The sequence below is a fragment of the Cebus imitator genome, unplaced genomic scaffold (assembly GCF_001604975.1).
Source record: "Cebus imitator isolate Cc_AM_T3 unplaced genomic scaffold, Cebus_imitator-1.0 Scaffold45, whole genome shotgun sequence".
NCBI classification, from domain to species: Eukaryota; Metazoa; Chordata; class Mammalia; order Primates; family Cebidae; genus Cebus; species Cebus imitator.
Window position 1 is genome coordinate 5,874,215 of NW_016107360.1, and position 15,107 is coordinate 5,889,321.

General features: G+C 39.3%; 1 protein-coding gene across 1 annotated transcript in view; it reads left to right on the plus strand.

The window, feature by feature from the left end:
* DNAH11 (dynein axonemal heavy chain 11) overlaps positions 1-15,107 on the plus strand; it is a 403,839-nt gene that overhangs the window by 11,180 nt on the left and 377,552 nt on the right. Inside the window, exons 3-5 of the mRNA XM_017526963.2 lie at positions 10,016-10,212; positions 10,820-11,009; positions 12,270-12,369. Of these exons, the coding sequence (XP_017382452.1) occupies positions 10,016-10,212; positions 10,820-11,009; positions 12,270-12,369 (487 nt within the window). The remainder of the gene's footprint in view (positions 1-10,015; positions 10,213-10,819; positions 11,010-12,269; positions 12,370-15,107) is intronic.

Genomic DNA, 15,107 nt, shown 5'->3' on the forward strand with positions numbered 1-15,107 from the left:
TTCCAGCTTGATCCATGTCCCTGCAAAAAACATAAACTCATCCTTTTTTATGGCTGAATAGTATTTCATGGTGTATATGTGCCACATTTTCTTTATCCAGTCTATCATTGATGGGCATTTGAGTTGGTTCCAAGTCTTTGCTATTGTGAACAGTGCTGCAGTAAGAATATGTGTGTATGTGTCTTTATAACAGAATAATATATAATCTTTTGGGTATATACCCAGTAATGGGACTGCTGGGTCAAATGCTATTTCTGTTTCTAGATCCTTGAGGAATTGCCACACTGTCTTCCACAATGGTTGGACTAATTTACACTCCAACAGTGTAAAAGCATTCCTATTTCTCCACATCCTCTCCAGCGTCTGTTGTCTCCTGATTTTTTAATGATCACCATTCTAACTGGCTTGAGATGGTATCTTAATATGGTTTTGATTTGCATTTCTTTGTGTGATGATGAGATTTTTTTTTTCATATGTTTTTTTGGCCACACAAATGTCTTCTTTTGAAAAGTGTTCGTATCTTTTGCCCACTTTTTGGTGGGGTTTTTTTTCTTGTAAATTTAAGTTCCTTGTAGATTCTAGATATTAGCCCTTTGTCAGATGGGTATATTGCAAAAATTTTTTCCCATTGTTTTGCTTGCCAGTTTAATGATAGTTTCTTTTGCTGTGCAGAAGCTCCTTAGTTTAATTAGATTCCATTTGTCTATTTTGGCTTTTGTTGCCATTGCTTTTGGTGTTTTAGTAATGAAGCCTTTGCCTATGACTATGTCCTGAATGGTGTTGCCTAGGTTTTCTTCTAGGGTTTTTATGGTGTTAGGTCTTATGTTTAAATCTTTAATCCATCTGGAGTTAATTTTTGTATAAGGTATAAGGAAGGGGTCCAGTTTGAGCTTTTTGCGTATGGCTAGCCAGTTTTCCCAACACTATTTATTAAGTAGGGAATTCTTTCCCATTGCTTTTGTCAAGTTTGTCAAAGATCAGATAGTTGTAGATGTGTAGTGTTATTTCTGAGGTCTCTGTTCTGATCCATTGGCCTATATCTCTGTTTTGGTACCAGTACCATGTTGTTTGATTACTGTAGCCTTGCAGTATAGTTTGAAGTCAGTGTGATGCCTTCAGCTTTCGTTTTTTTTTGTTTGTTTGTTTTGCTTTTTCTTTAGGATTGTCTTGGCTATGCAGCCTCTTTTTTGGTTCCATATGAAATTTAAGGTAGGTTTTCCAGTTCTGTGAAGAAAGTCAATGGTAGCTTGATGGGGATAGCATTGGATCTATAAATTACTTTGGGAAGTATATCCATTTTCACAATACTGCGTCTTCCTAACCATAAGCATAGAATGTTTTTCTTTCTGTTTGTGGCCTCTCTTATTTCCTTGAGCAGTAGTTTGTAGTTCTCCTTGAAGAGGTCCTTCACATCGTTTGTTAGTTGTATTTCTAGGAATTTTATTCTCTTTGTGGCAATTGTAAATGGGAGTTCACTCATGATTTGGCTCTCTTTTTGTCTGTTATTGGCATATAGGAATGCTTATGATTTTTGCACATTGATTTTGTATCCTGAGACTTTGCTGAAGTTGCTTATCAGTTTCAGGAGATTTTGGGCTGAGACGATGGGGTTTTCTAAATATACAATCATGTTGTCTGCTAATAGACACAATTTGACTTCCTCTTTTCCTCATTGAATACCCATTATTTCTTTTTCTTGCCTGATTGCCCTGGCCACAACTTCCAATCCTATATTGAATAGGAGTGGTGAGAGAGGGCATCCTTGTCTTGTGCCAATTTTCAAAGGGAATGCTTCCAGTTTTTGCTCATTCAGTATGATATTGGCTGTGGGTTTGTCATAAATAGCTCTTATTATTTTGAGATACATTCCATCAGTACCTAGTTTATTAAGAGTTTTTAGCATAAAATGCAGTTGAATTTTGTTGAAGGCCTTCTCTGCATCTATTGAGATAATCATGTCGTTTTTGTCTTTGGTTCTGTTTATGTGATGAATTGCATTTATAGATTTGCGTATGTTGAACCAGCCTTGCATTTCAGGGATGAAGCTGACTTGATCATGATGGATAAGCTTTTTCATGTGCTGTTGGATTCAGTTTGCCAGTATTTTATTGAGGATTTTTGCATCAATGATCATCATAGATAATGGCCTGAAATTGCTTTTTTAGTTGGGTCTGTGCCAGGTTTTGGTATCAGGATGATGTTGGTTTCATAAAATGAGTTAGGGAGGAGTCCCTCTTTTTCTATTGTTTGGAATAGTTTCAGAAGTAATGGTACCAGCTCCTCTTTGTATCTCTGGTAGAATTTGGCTGTGAACCCATATGGTCCTGGACTTTTTTTGGTTGGTAGGCTATTAATTCCTACCTTTATTTCAGAATTAGTTATTGATCTATTCAGGAATTTGACTTCACTCTAGTTTAGTCTTGGGAGGGTATAAATGTCCAGGAATTTAACTGTTTCTTCTAGTTTTACTGGTTTATTTGCATAGAGATGTTTATAGTATTCTCTGATGATAGTTTGTATTTCTGTGGGATTGGTGGTGATACTCCTGTATCATTTTTTTTATATCTATTTGATTCTTCTCTCATTTCTTCTTTATTAGTCTGGCTAGTGGCCTATTTTGTTGATCTTTCAAAAAACCAGCTCCTGGATTTATTGATTTTTTTTTGAAGGTTTTTTTGTGCCTCTATCTCCTTCAATTTTGCTCTGATCTTAGTTACTTTTTGTCTTCTGCTAGCTTTTGAATTTATCTTCCTACTCTAGTTCTTTTAATCATGATGTTAGGGTGTCAATTTTAGATCTTTCCTCATTTCTCTGGTGGGCATTTAGTGTTATACATTTCCCTCAGCACACTGCTTTAAATGTGTCCCATGATGCTGAGAAAAATGTATATTCTGTGGATTTGTGATGGAGAGTTCTATAGATGTCTGTAGGTCTGCTTGTTCCAGATCTGTGTTCAAGTCCTGAATATCCTTGTTAATTTTCTGTCTCATTGATCTGTATAATATTGACAGTTAGTCTCCCACTATTATTGTGTGGGATTCTAAGTCTCTTTGTCGGTCATTAAGAACTTGCTTTATGTATCTGGGTGCTTCTTTATTGGGAACATATATATTTTGGATAATTAGCTCTTGTTGCATTGATCCCTTTACCGTTATATAATGCCCTTCTTTGTCTCTTTTGATCTTTGTTGGTTTAAAGTATGTTTTATCAGACTAGGATTGGGACCCCTGCTTTTTTTTTTTTTCACTCTCCGTTTGCTTGGTAAATTGTCCTTCCCCCCTTTATTTTGTGTCTTTACACATGAGATGGGTCTCCCGAATACAGCACATCGATGGGTCTTGACTCTTTATCCAGTTTGCCAGTCTGTGTCTTTTGATTGGGACATTTAGTCCATTTACCTTTAAGGTTAATATTGTTATGTGTGAATTGGATCCTGCCATTTTGATGCTAGCTGGTTGTTTTGCCTGTTAGTTGATGCAGTTTCTTCACAGTGTTGATGGTCTTTACAATTTGGTATGTTTTTGTGGTGTCTGTTAGTGGTTGTTCCTTTCCATGTTTAGTGCTTCTCTTGTAAGGCAGGCCTGGTGGTGACAAAATCTCTCCACATTTGCTTGTCTTTAAAGGATTTTATTTATCCTTTCCTTATGAAGCTTAGTTTGACTGGATATGAAATTCTGTGTTGAAAACTCTCTCTTTAAGGATGTTGAATATTGACCCCCACTCTCTTCAGGCTTGTAAGGTTTCTGCTGAGAGATCCACTGTGAGTCTGATGGGCTTCTCTTTATGGGTAGCCCAATCTTTCTCTCTGACTGCCCGTAGCATTTTTTTCTTCATTTCAACCCTGCTGAATCTGATGATTATGTGTCTTGGGGTTGCTCTTCTCAAGGAATATCTTTGTAGTGTTCTCTGTGTTTCCTGAATTTGAATATTGGCCTGCCTTGCTAGGTTGGGGGCATTCTCCTGGATATTATCCTGAATAGTGTTTTCCAACTTGGATTTATTCTCCCTGTCACTTTCAGTACACTGATCAAACATAGATTAGGTCTTTTCACATAATCCCATATTTCTTGGAGGCTTTGTTCATTTGTTTTCACTCTTTTTCCTCTACTCTTGCCTTTTCACTTTCTTTCATTGAGTTAATCTTTAGCCTCTGATATCTTTTCTTCTGCTTGGTTGATTTGGCTGTTTAAACTTGTGTATGCTTCACAAAGTTTTCATGCTGTGTTTTTCAGCTCTATCAAGTCATTTATGTTCTTCTCTATGCTGATTATTCTAGTTAGCATTTCGTCTAACCTTTTTCCAAGGTTCTTACCTTCCTTGCATTGGGTGAACATGCTCCTTTAGCTCAAAGAAGTTTGTTATTATCCACCTTCTGAAGCCTGTTTCTGTCAATTCGTCAAACTTATTCTCCATCCAGTTTTTTTCTCTTGCTGGTGAGGAGTTGTGATCACTTGGAGAAGAGTTGTTCTGGTTTTTGGAGTTTTCAGCCTTTTTGCGCTGGTTTCTTCCCATCTTCAGGGATTTATTTACCTTTGGTCTTTGATGTTGGTGACCAAAGGATGGGGTCTCTGAGTGGATGTACTTTCTGTTGATGTTGAAACTATTCCGTTCTGCTTGTTAGTTTCCTTCTGACAGTCAGGTCCCTCTGTTGCAGGTCTGCTGGAGTTTGCTGGAGGTCTGCCCCAGACACTGCTTGCTTGGGAATCATCAGCGGGGGCTCTACAACAGCAAAGATTGATGCCTGTTCCTTTCTCTTTTTGTCCCAGAAAGGTACCTTCTAGCTGCCAGCCAGAGCTCTCCTGTATAAGGTGTCTGTCAGCCCCTGCTGGGAGATGTTTCCCAGTCACACTACATGGGGGTCAGGGAGCCCCTCGAAGAGGCATTCTGTCCCTAATCAGAGCTTGAGCTCTGTGCTGGGAGATCTGTTGCTCCCTGCAGAGCTGCCAGGCAGGGATGTTTAAATCTGCTGAAGCTGTACCCACAACTGCCCCTTTTCCCAGGTGCTCTGTCCCAGGAAGGTGGGGGCTTTATTTATAAGTCCCTGACAGGCTGCTACCTTTTTTCAGAGATACGCTGCCCAGCAAGTCTATTGACGCAGCCTGTCTGCAATGACCTTGTTGAGCTGCTGTGGGCTCTGTCCATCTGTGTGAACTTCCTGGAGACTTTGTTTACGCAAACAGGGTTAAAACTGCCTACCTGAGCCTCAGCAATGGTGGACGCCCCTCCCCGCACTGTGCTGAAATGTCCCAGGTTGTGCTCAGACTTCTGTGCTGGCTGTGAGAATTTCAAGCCAGTGGATCTTAGCTTGCTGCTCTTTGTGGGGATGGGACCTGCCAAACCAGAACACTTGGCTCCCTGACTTCAGCCCCCTTTTTCAGGGGAATAAGTGGTTCTGTCTCACTGGTGTTCCAGGCACCACTGGGTTATGAAAAAAAAAAAAAAAAAAGAAAACTACTGCGGCTAGTTTGGTATCTACCCAAATGGCCACCCTGTTTTGTGCTGGAAACCCAGGGTGCAGGTATTGTTGGCACTGGAGGGAATCTCCTGATCTGTGGGTTGTGAAGACTGTGGAAAAAGTGCTGTATATCAGAGCCAGAGTGCCACAGTGCCTGGAAAAATCCCTAATGGCTTCCCTTGGCTAGGGGAGGAAGTTCTCCCACCCCTTGCACTTATGGGTGAGACAATGCCCCACCCTGCTTTGGCTCACTCTCCTTGGGCTACACCCACTTTCTAACCAGTTCCAATGAGATGAACCAGGCACCTTAGTTGGAAATGCAGAGATAACCCACCTTGTGTGTCATTCCAGCTGGGAGCTGCACACTGGAGCTGTTCCTATTCAGCCATCTTGCTGGAGAATCAACCCAGGTGATTTTTTAGGAGTGGTTTCATTTCCTTCTTGAAATTCCTAACTTTAGTACTTGTAAGAGGAGCATTTACAAAGCCAGTCTCTCTCTGTGGGAAGTTCCCTAAGAGGGAATATGCCAGATGCCTGCTGTGTGGAAGGGATAAGAAAGTTCTTAATATCCCTCTTACAGTGTTCCAATTCTTTTCTCAAATTTGGATAAGGATTTAAAGGAGCAGTTTGTTCAACTCCACTGTGGTCTCCAGGTCTTTCTTCCTGTAACCTTCCTGCTGCCCCTTGATTTTTCTGTCCCCTATTTTGTGAGATGTATGGAAGGGCAGGCACGATGAAGGTCCCAGGGCTTTTCACTAGGTGAGGGCTTTTTATGAGGCTTTTTTTCTTCTTTTTTGAAGGGAAACATGGAGACTAATGCCTTGATCCAGCAGAGAGCATAACCCGTCTCTTCTTGTGATATTGGGGTTTCATTGTTCAAATAGAGAATTAAAGCTTGGCACACCCAACTTTTATCTGAACTAAATTTAGCCCAAAAGACCAAAGGCTTAGGAATTGGGTCTTTGGGCCAGATAAACAGCAGTACTTTGTCATCTTTTGCTCTTCGCTCTTCTCTTCTCCCTGGTTCGAGGGTTGTCCCTCCAAACCTGCAACATTCTCCCCAAAGGACTGTCAGGAGGAATGTCAGAGGGAGTCTCTTTGGCTCCCTCTTTTTTTGGCCCATAGGCCTAGAATTTCTGTTTGCCATTTTCGATCAGTCTTTGTGTCCAAGCTTCTCCCTGTGTACTCAACCACCTCCCACGCCCCACTGGAGTTTCCTCGTACACCCTGAGAATTGCTTTGCCTGCCTGTCTCTGGACATTTTCCTCATGGTAGAATTGAACTGTGGATTGGGATTGGGACTCTGCATTTGCTTCATATCTAGGATACGTCTCATGTACACACACTTGCCCTCTGAAAATGCCCAGCCACCAAGGCAGCACTTAAGAGTCCAATTTTCCTCCCTTGGTTTGTGCATGAGGTTGCCTGGTTGCTGTGGTGCCTGCTTTTCTCCCTGTGTCGCCTCCGCTGCCTCCTGAGTAACAGTCTTGTGTTTGTCTATGGCCTCTGCAGGGGGCCAGGACACCCAGACAGAGCAGGCCACCAAAATCAGGTGTGGCATGTTTCTACTGTCAGCTGGATTCCCACTCCACACAGGCACAGAGATCCTGGACAAGCCCACACGTTTCTGAGAAACACATTTACCTGTCCAAACCCAAAGAAAGGATGTGAAGAACAGTGGAAGCAAGACTTTGAATGGTGGTCTTGCAAGATTGGGTGTCTGGTAGGCAAGCACACCCAGGGCAGTTATAGGAGGTCATTTATCTCTTAGCATGCAAGTCCCTCCTCCAGTTCCTTATTAGTTGAGTACTATGGGGTTCCAATTCTCCCAGAAGTTGCCTAAGTTTCATTATCCCACTTATAAGCTTATACCCTAGTCCCTTTCTCTGCTTAAGTTTCCATTTCCCAGTAACGAAACTTTCCTCCATTTTAGGGGCTGACCCGTCCTCTACATTCTGTTTGGTTTTTGTGACTTTCTAGGTGCATGAGCCATGCAGTTTATCACATCTGCAGGCTGGCTGCCAGTACTTCGATTTATCATGCTTTGAAAATGGACCCTTTAAAATATTTTCTCACAATAGAAAGTAAAGTCTGAAACAGTACCCAGTATATTAGAAATGTTGAATAACTTTACTTTTCTTTGAGCCTGACTTTTAGAAAAAGCTTTTGATATCAGGGATTTAATCCAGAAAACAGTTTCCCAATAGGTAATACATGTTCAGTCCAACAATTCTATACTTTTTTTTCCTTTCCAATTTTTATTTTAGATTCAAGGGGTACATGTGCAGGTTTGTTACGTGGGTAAATGTGTGTCATGAAAGTTTGGTGTACAGATAATTTGTTAACCAGGTAATCAGCATAGTATCTGATAGGTAGTTCTTCAGTCCTCACCCTCCTCCCACCCTCCACCCTCAAGAAGGCCACAGCGTCTATGTGGTTCTTTTCTTTGTATCCATGGTACTCAGTGTTTAGCTCCCAGTTATTAATATAAGTGAGAATATGTATGGCTGGGTGCAGTTACTCACACCTATAGTCCTACCACTTTGGGAGGTCAATGTGGGCAGGATAATGAGGCCAGGAGTTCAAGGCAAGCCTGGCCAACATTGCAAAATCTCATCTCTACTAAAATACAAAAATTACTGGGCATGATGGCACATGCTTATAATCCTAGTTACTTGCAAGGCTGAGGCAGGAGAATCACTTGAACCCAGGAGACATGGGGGTGGCAGTGACCCGAGATCTTGCCACTGCACTTCAGTGTCAATGACAGGGCAAGACTCTTTCTAAAAAAAAAAAAAAAAAAAAATATAAAAAAAAAAAAAAAAAAAAAAAAAAAAAAAAGTGAGATCATACAGTATTTGGTTTTTCTATTCCTATGTTAATTTGTGTAAACCTAAACTCTTCAGCCTGTTTGTGAAGTTCTTCACAAACTACCTTTGCTTTCCTCACAGCCTGAGTGTTGCTATTTCTCTTAGAGATGCTGGCTCTATTTCCAGATGGTCAAACTGGCGGTTTCCTACAAGCACCATACTCCTTGAACCCCCATGATGTTATTGGTGTTCTGATTTCTGGACTGCCTGCTGTCCTTACTCTGTTCAGGTTGCTACAACAAAATACCCCAGAGTTGGTGGCATATTAACACTGGACATTCATGTCTCACAGTTCTGGAGCTGGAAGTCCAAGATCAAGGCAGTAGTAAATTCAGGTACCTGAGGGCTGCTTCATGGTTTGTAGACCACCCCTTCTTACTATGTCTTCTCATGGTAGAAGGGGTGAACAAGCTCCACTGGGCTTATTTATAAGGACACTAATCCTATTCATGTGGACTTGGCCCTGATGACTCATCACCTTCCAAACACCCCACCTCCTAATAGCATCATTTTGGGGGTTAGGATTTAAATATGTGAATTTTTGGAGGGTACATATTCACACCATAACACCTGCCTTACCCTATTCTTTCATCTTAAAGATTCAAACCAAGTAACGGCTTTCCTAGCAAGTCTTTCTCAATACCGTTCTCTCCCAGAGGCAAGTATTTCTCCCATGTTTTCATATGCATCCTGGACATACCTCTAATCATGGCAGTTCTTACCTTGAGGGTCATAATTCCAGGACCTCACTACTGAGCTCACTGAGGGCAGGGACTATTTTGTACTAATCTATTACCAGCTTGATGTGTAATGGGTGCTAAGTAGGAAAAGATAATAACATTTGGAGACATTTGTTTCAACACCATTCAAAAATGAAAGTGAATTTTCAGCTTGTTTTTAGTTAACTAGAAGATTGTATCATCAAACTAAACTCTACAAGGGTAGAATAAACACTTTCTGAGCATTTGGTTAATTCAAGTTTTATAGTAAAATGTTTATAAACTGGACAGATTGTATACAGCAGAAAAATGAAAAAATGTTTAAAATGGATACTTGAAGGGAAGGCAAGAGACCAGCTTCGTTAATGCGGCATTCTCTTGTTAATCATGTAATACATACCAGGCTCTGGGATTACAAACAAATACTTTTTCCGAGTTTTCATGTAGTTTCATTGACGTTTCCCATTTCATGGTAGCAGGATTTCTGAATATGGTCCCTCTGGCCCATGTGGCTGAATAAACATCTTTCTGACTATCCAAACTTTAATCTGCTGGGATGTCATACAGGTCTTGAGAAGATTAATTTACTTCTAGCTTCCATATGATTCAGAAAGATTGTTTTTGTTAATGTGCCTGCCAGCATGCTTAGTTTGCATTATAAGGATAGTTTACTTGCTTGACGTGGCTGCTTATTTCATGCAGTGTTTGAGTTATTGGGACCCTCCACAAATGTTTGATGAATGGATAAATGAATGAACAACCAATATGCTAATTCCACTTTGACAGAATTTATGTCTAATTGATTAAGTCTAAATGGGTCACTGACTTTGTCCTCTCTGTATATTTGGTATCATTGGATGATATTTATGAAATTGGGTGGTTTTGTTGCCAATTTTCTATGACAAGAAAATCTTTGAAGGAATGCATTGTCTGTAAATTAACTGCTTTTAACAATGTTTCTCTTTCTCTAGATTTTGGTGCCGATTCTTTCTAATAAGAACAATCATAAGTCCTGGTCCTGTTTTACTTCACAAGATATGGAATATCACATAGAAATCATGAAAAATAAGATGCATATTTTTAGGGGCAAAATGTCTAGAAGAACTCTTCTACCAATTCCCACTGTTGCAGGAAAGATCAACGTGGATCAGAATTATTCAGAGAACAAGTACGTAGCAATACAGTATATATAGGATATTAAAATGGAGAGCCAGGCCAGCATGGTGGCACATGCCTATAATCCCAGCACTTTGGAGGCCGAAGTGGGAGGGTTGCTTGAGCCCAGGAGCTCAAGACTAGCCTGGTCAACATAGTGAGATCTTGTCTCTGCACATGAAATAATAAAATAAAATGGGAAGTCAGCCTACTCATTTAATATCACACCTCTAGCAAACCCATTAGCAAATAGAGAATTACAACTACATTGTATTTTTAAAATAAGTACAGAAACGTGTATTATTTCCTTTCAAAGTATGCTTTTAAAAAGCAAATTGTACAAAAAGCAAACTGTAGTAATTGCTGTGATGTCAATAACAATGTCCCTTTAGTAAAATGTTTTTTGAGCATATGGTAATTCTTTAACAAGATTTAAGGTTAGAGACATGTCAATGACAGAATAACATAACCTCACAACTCAGATCAGGACCATAAAAATTTTGAAGAATTTATTTTTAGAAAACTAGTTTATGGATATATAAAATAACTGTTAAAATTCCTGTCTTTGTTGGGATAAAATGATTCATCTTTGAATTATTTCATTATTTTAATGTTTGTAGAGCACAGCCAAATGAAAGAATAATACTTCATGCAATTGAATCTGTGGTTATTAAATGGGCACATCAAATCCAAGAAGTTGTAGAAAAAGATTCAGTGCAGCCTTTGTTGAATGGTCTTCACTTGACTCCTCAAGAAGAGCTAGATTTCTGGGTGATGAGGAGAGAAAATCTTTCATGCATTTATGATCAAGTAAGTAGATAGTCCTGGAAATTGTAAATTAAATTAGCAAAGTCTCCTGGGCAGCAATGACCAATAGTTTTAAAGATTTAACACACTGTCTTTGCATGATTTACTGGTCTGCCTTCTTTTCTTATTCCAGAGTTCTGTATGTATGGCATGCACTTTTGACATTAATTTAAAGTAACTTTGTCTTTACCAGAATATTTTGATAGCATTTGAGATGGTTGGAAACATTGGGCTACCCTGGAAGAGGAGTACTTTCCCAGGGAAATGTTGAAGACTGGAAAATTTAATTAGTCCATTTAATTGATTTGGGAAGGAGTGAAGTCTTGCTTGGTAGAGAGACACATCTTTGGAAGAACTAACTTTGGTTCCTCTGCTGGGTACTTGGCATACAAGTTACTTAAGGTTCTAAAAGTGAAGATGTCCATTTACTTGTCTTTTGAAGATTTTCTGAAACAGAAATTTTATATGGAAAAATTAATATTTTACGTATATAATGTACTAGGTTCTCTAGATGAACAGAACTAATAGGTTATGTGTATGTATAAAGGGAGTTTATTAAGGAGAATTGACTAAAATGAGGAAAATCCCACAATATGTCGTCTGTAAGTTGAGGAGTGAGGAAGCCAGTTGTGGATTAGTCTGGGTCCCAAAACCTCAAAAGTAGGGAAGCTGACAGTACAGCCTTCAGGCTGTGACCAAAGGCCCAAGAGCCCCTGAAAACCACTGGTGTAGTCCAAGAGTCCAAAAGCTGAAGTCTGATGTTCAAGGGCAGGAAGCATCCAGCATGGGAGAAAGATGGAGGCCAGAAGACTCAGCACGTCTGCTCCTCCATCTTCTCTTGCCCATTTTATTCTAGCCTCACTGGCAGCTGATTAGACAGTGCCCATCCAGAGTGAGAGTGGGTCTGCCTCGCCCAGCCCATTGACTCAAATGTTAATCTCCTTTGGCAACTGCTCTCAGACACATCCAGGAATAATACTTTGCATCCTTCAATCCAATCAAGTTGACACTCACCTGTCACATCTAATAATACATAAATTGACTTTAAAAATTTAAAAAACTAAAATGCAAAATAAAATACAAGCCTAAGAGAAAAATGTATTTTTAAAAATAATTTTCAAGTTGAAACCAGATATACCTTTGAGTGTTAAATACTGTATTGCTTGTGAGTGAAATAGAATTTCAGTATTTTATTACAGAATGCATGTATTTAGTAATCAAGTTTATATTTATTAAAGTTATTCCCCCTCCCCTTTAACTTAGCTTCAGGCACCTATTGTGCTCAAAATGGTTAAGATCCTGACAACTAAACAAAGCAGCTATTTTCCTACTCTGAAGGACATTGTTCTGGCTGTGGAAAATGGTAAGACTCTTGTTACTCAACCTGGCATCACTATCACAATCTGCTCATGATCCAGCCCCTGCTTGCTTGGCCTTGACATTTACCTTTCCGCCATGTTTGTGGAGTGATTGCTTTTGGCTCTTCTAATGATAAATTCATCTCACCCTTTGGACTTTATTCTCTGCCCACACTAAACTGCCCTTAGTTTATCTGGTATATAGTAGATATCTGCTAAAGTGGCTCCAGATTGGAGTTTTAATTAGAATGTTTGTGGAGGAGTGAGGCCTTCAGTATTTAGCAGAGGAAAAAAAAAAAAAACTGAATAGAGGTTTTCCAGTCAACAGATTGGGCTATGATAAGTCTAGTTATTCACCAGTTCAGCTCTCTGAGTGTGCTTGATATCTACCAGTTATTTAGCTTTTAAACACTCAAAGCCATTGTTGAAGTTTTGGTGAAGATTAAATGTATGGAGTGGAGGGTTTGTTTGTTGACTTTTGAATAGGCAATGCATGCACGTTGTTACAACCAGGAATCATAAAGTGATCCCCAGTTGAAAGTCTTCTCACTATCCTTGTTCTCTCAGTATCTAGCTTCAGCCCCAGCCAGAGATGACAGCCCTGCTCAGTTTCTTGATTTCTGTTCATATTCCTTTGTGCATGTATGAGCATTTACTTCTGGATATACATGATACTGAGGTTGTAAATAATACAATTAGAGATAATATGGACAAGTAACTTTTTTTGTTTCTAACATTAAAAAGGTTCTTTTTATTTTTTTTCTACGTGACATTTGGAAAGTTAGGAAATACTTAAAATTTACCTCAAAAATGTTTTAATACATCTCTAGGGTTTTCTGCATGGATTCTGTTTAAAAAGAGGGCACAAGGAGGAATATAAGCAGTAGGCGCTCTGTACGATCTGAATTCCTGTGCCAACTCCGCTTACTGAGCATTTTAAACTCACTAAGCCTCTGGTTTTTCAATGGCCAAATTGGCCTGTTAACACTTTCCTTGAAGAATTGCTATGTGGATTTAGTATTTCTCAATCTTGTCACAATCAACAGTTTGGGTTTGATAATTTTTTGTTGTGGGAGGCCATGTTACATGTTGTAGGATGTTTAGCAGTATCTCTGGCCTTTATCTGCTGGCCCCATCTTTGTTGTAATGATCATAAATGTCTCCAGACAAGGCCAAATGTCTCCTGGGGGCAAGATCTCTCCTGGTTGAGAACCACTGAGTTAGGGACAGCATATACATTATACAAGGTACTGGGCACATAGTAAGTATGCTTCAATAAATAGAAGTTGTGGGCATTTCTTTTTTTCTGTGTTAGCACAGGATTAAAATTTTCTCTGGGTACAGCTTCTATGGGAATGAATCCCAGGGATCCTCTGAGCTTTATGTGTGTGGCCTGGAGATTCAGGAAAAAACCAGTTCTCAGTAGAACGAGTGGCCCAATCCCATGGTCAAATTAAAGGAAGAAAGCTCTTCTTAAAGACATACTTCAGGCATTGTGAAGTCACCAGACATGCTGATCACATTTTAAGGATATTTAATATTTAAGGACACTTACCTACTAAAAACATTTATTTTGACATAAACATTGAAAAAAATGCCAATTTCAAAATATGAGTACATCTGGAAAGAAAATAATTCCTGAACATTCTCTTTCTTCTCAGGACTTTATTGTTACATAGACAGATTAATTGGTTACACATCAAGTGGCTGGGTGCATCCCGGACTCCTGGTGACAGAATTCAGCAGGGTTTTGTTTTTGTTTTTGACACAAGTCTTTTGGGTTAACACCAAGAGCTAGAATTTACTTGACTTTGTTCCCTACTTTGATAATAAAATCTGTTCTCAATTAGTCAAGGGTATTTGTAGTCTTGGGAAGAAAATGGAGTCTCATGGAGATCCATTTAAGGTATATTAAAAGGACCAGTGCTAAGCAAGATAAAATTTTGGATTCGATTAAGCAGTTATTAATGAGAGTTAAATATGTAAATATTTTTTCATATCTATAGCATTTTCTTTGTGTTTTTTCCTTTTTGTTTTTTGGAGACAGCCTTGCTGTGTTGCCCAGGCTGGAGTGCAGTGGTATGATCATGGCTCACTGCAGCCTCGACCTCCCAGGCTCAAGTGATCCTTCCACCTCAGTCTCCTGAGGAACTGGGACCACAGGTGCTTGCCACCATGTCCAGCTAATTTTTAAGTTTTTTGTAGAGATGGGGTCTTGCTATGTTGCCCAGGGTGGTTTCAAACTCCTGGACTCAACTAATCCTCCCAAAGTGCTGGGATTACAGGCATGAACCACTGCACCTGGCTCTCTATAGCATTTTCAAAAAGTATTTCTTCACCATGTTTAACATTTGTTTTATTAAAATTTACATAACAAAATTAATTTTAAAGTGTATAATTAATTCAAGTGTTAGTACATTCATGATGCTACAACCTCACCTCTGCGGAGTTTCAAAATACTTTGATCAGTATACTTAACAATTTTAAGATAAAACTTTATTAATGATGTATTTTTTCCTCAATCATTGCATAGGAAACTGGAATGGGACAGTAAACAATTTAATTGTGCTCATACCAAGTTCCTAGAAGGAATTAACATTCTAGTGATGAAGTTTGTAATCCAAACCATAAAGTGACAACATTGCAGAGAGGTTTTATTCTCACAGTTTCCATGGGGTTGAGGAAATTTCTTTAGAATCCAGGGGTATTTTCCCCTTGGGTTTTCCCATGATTTATTTATGCT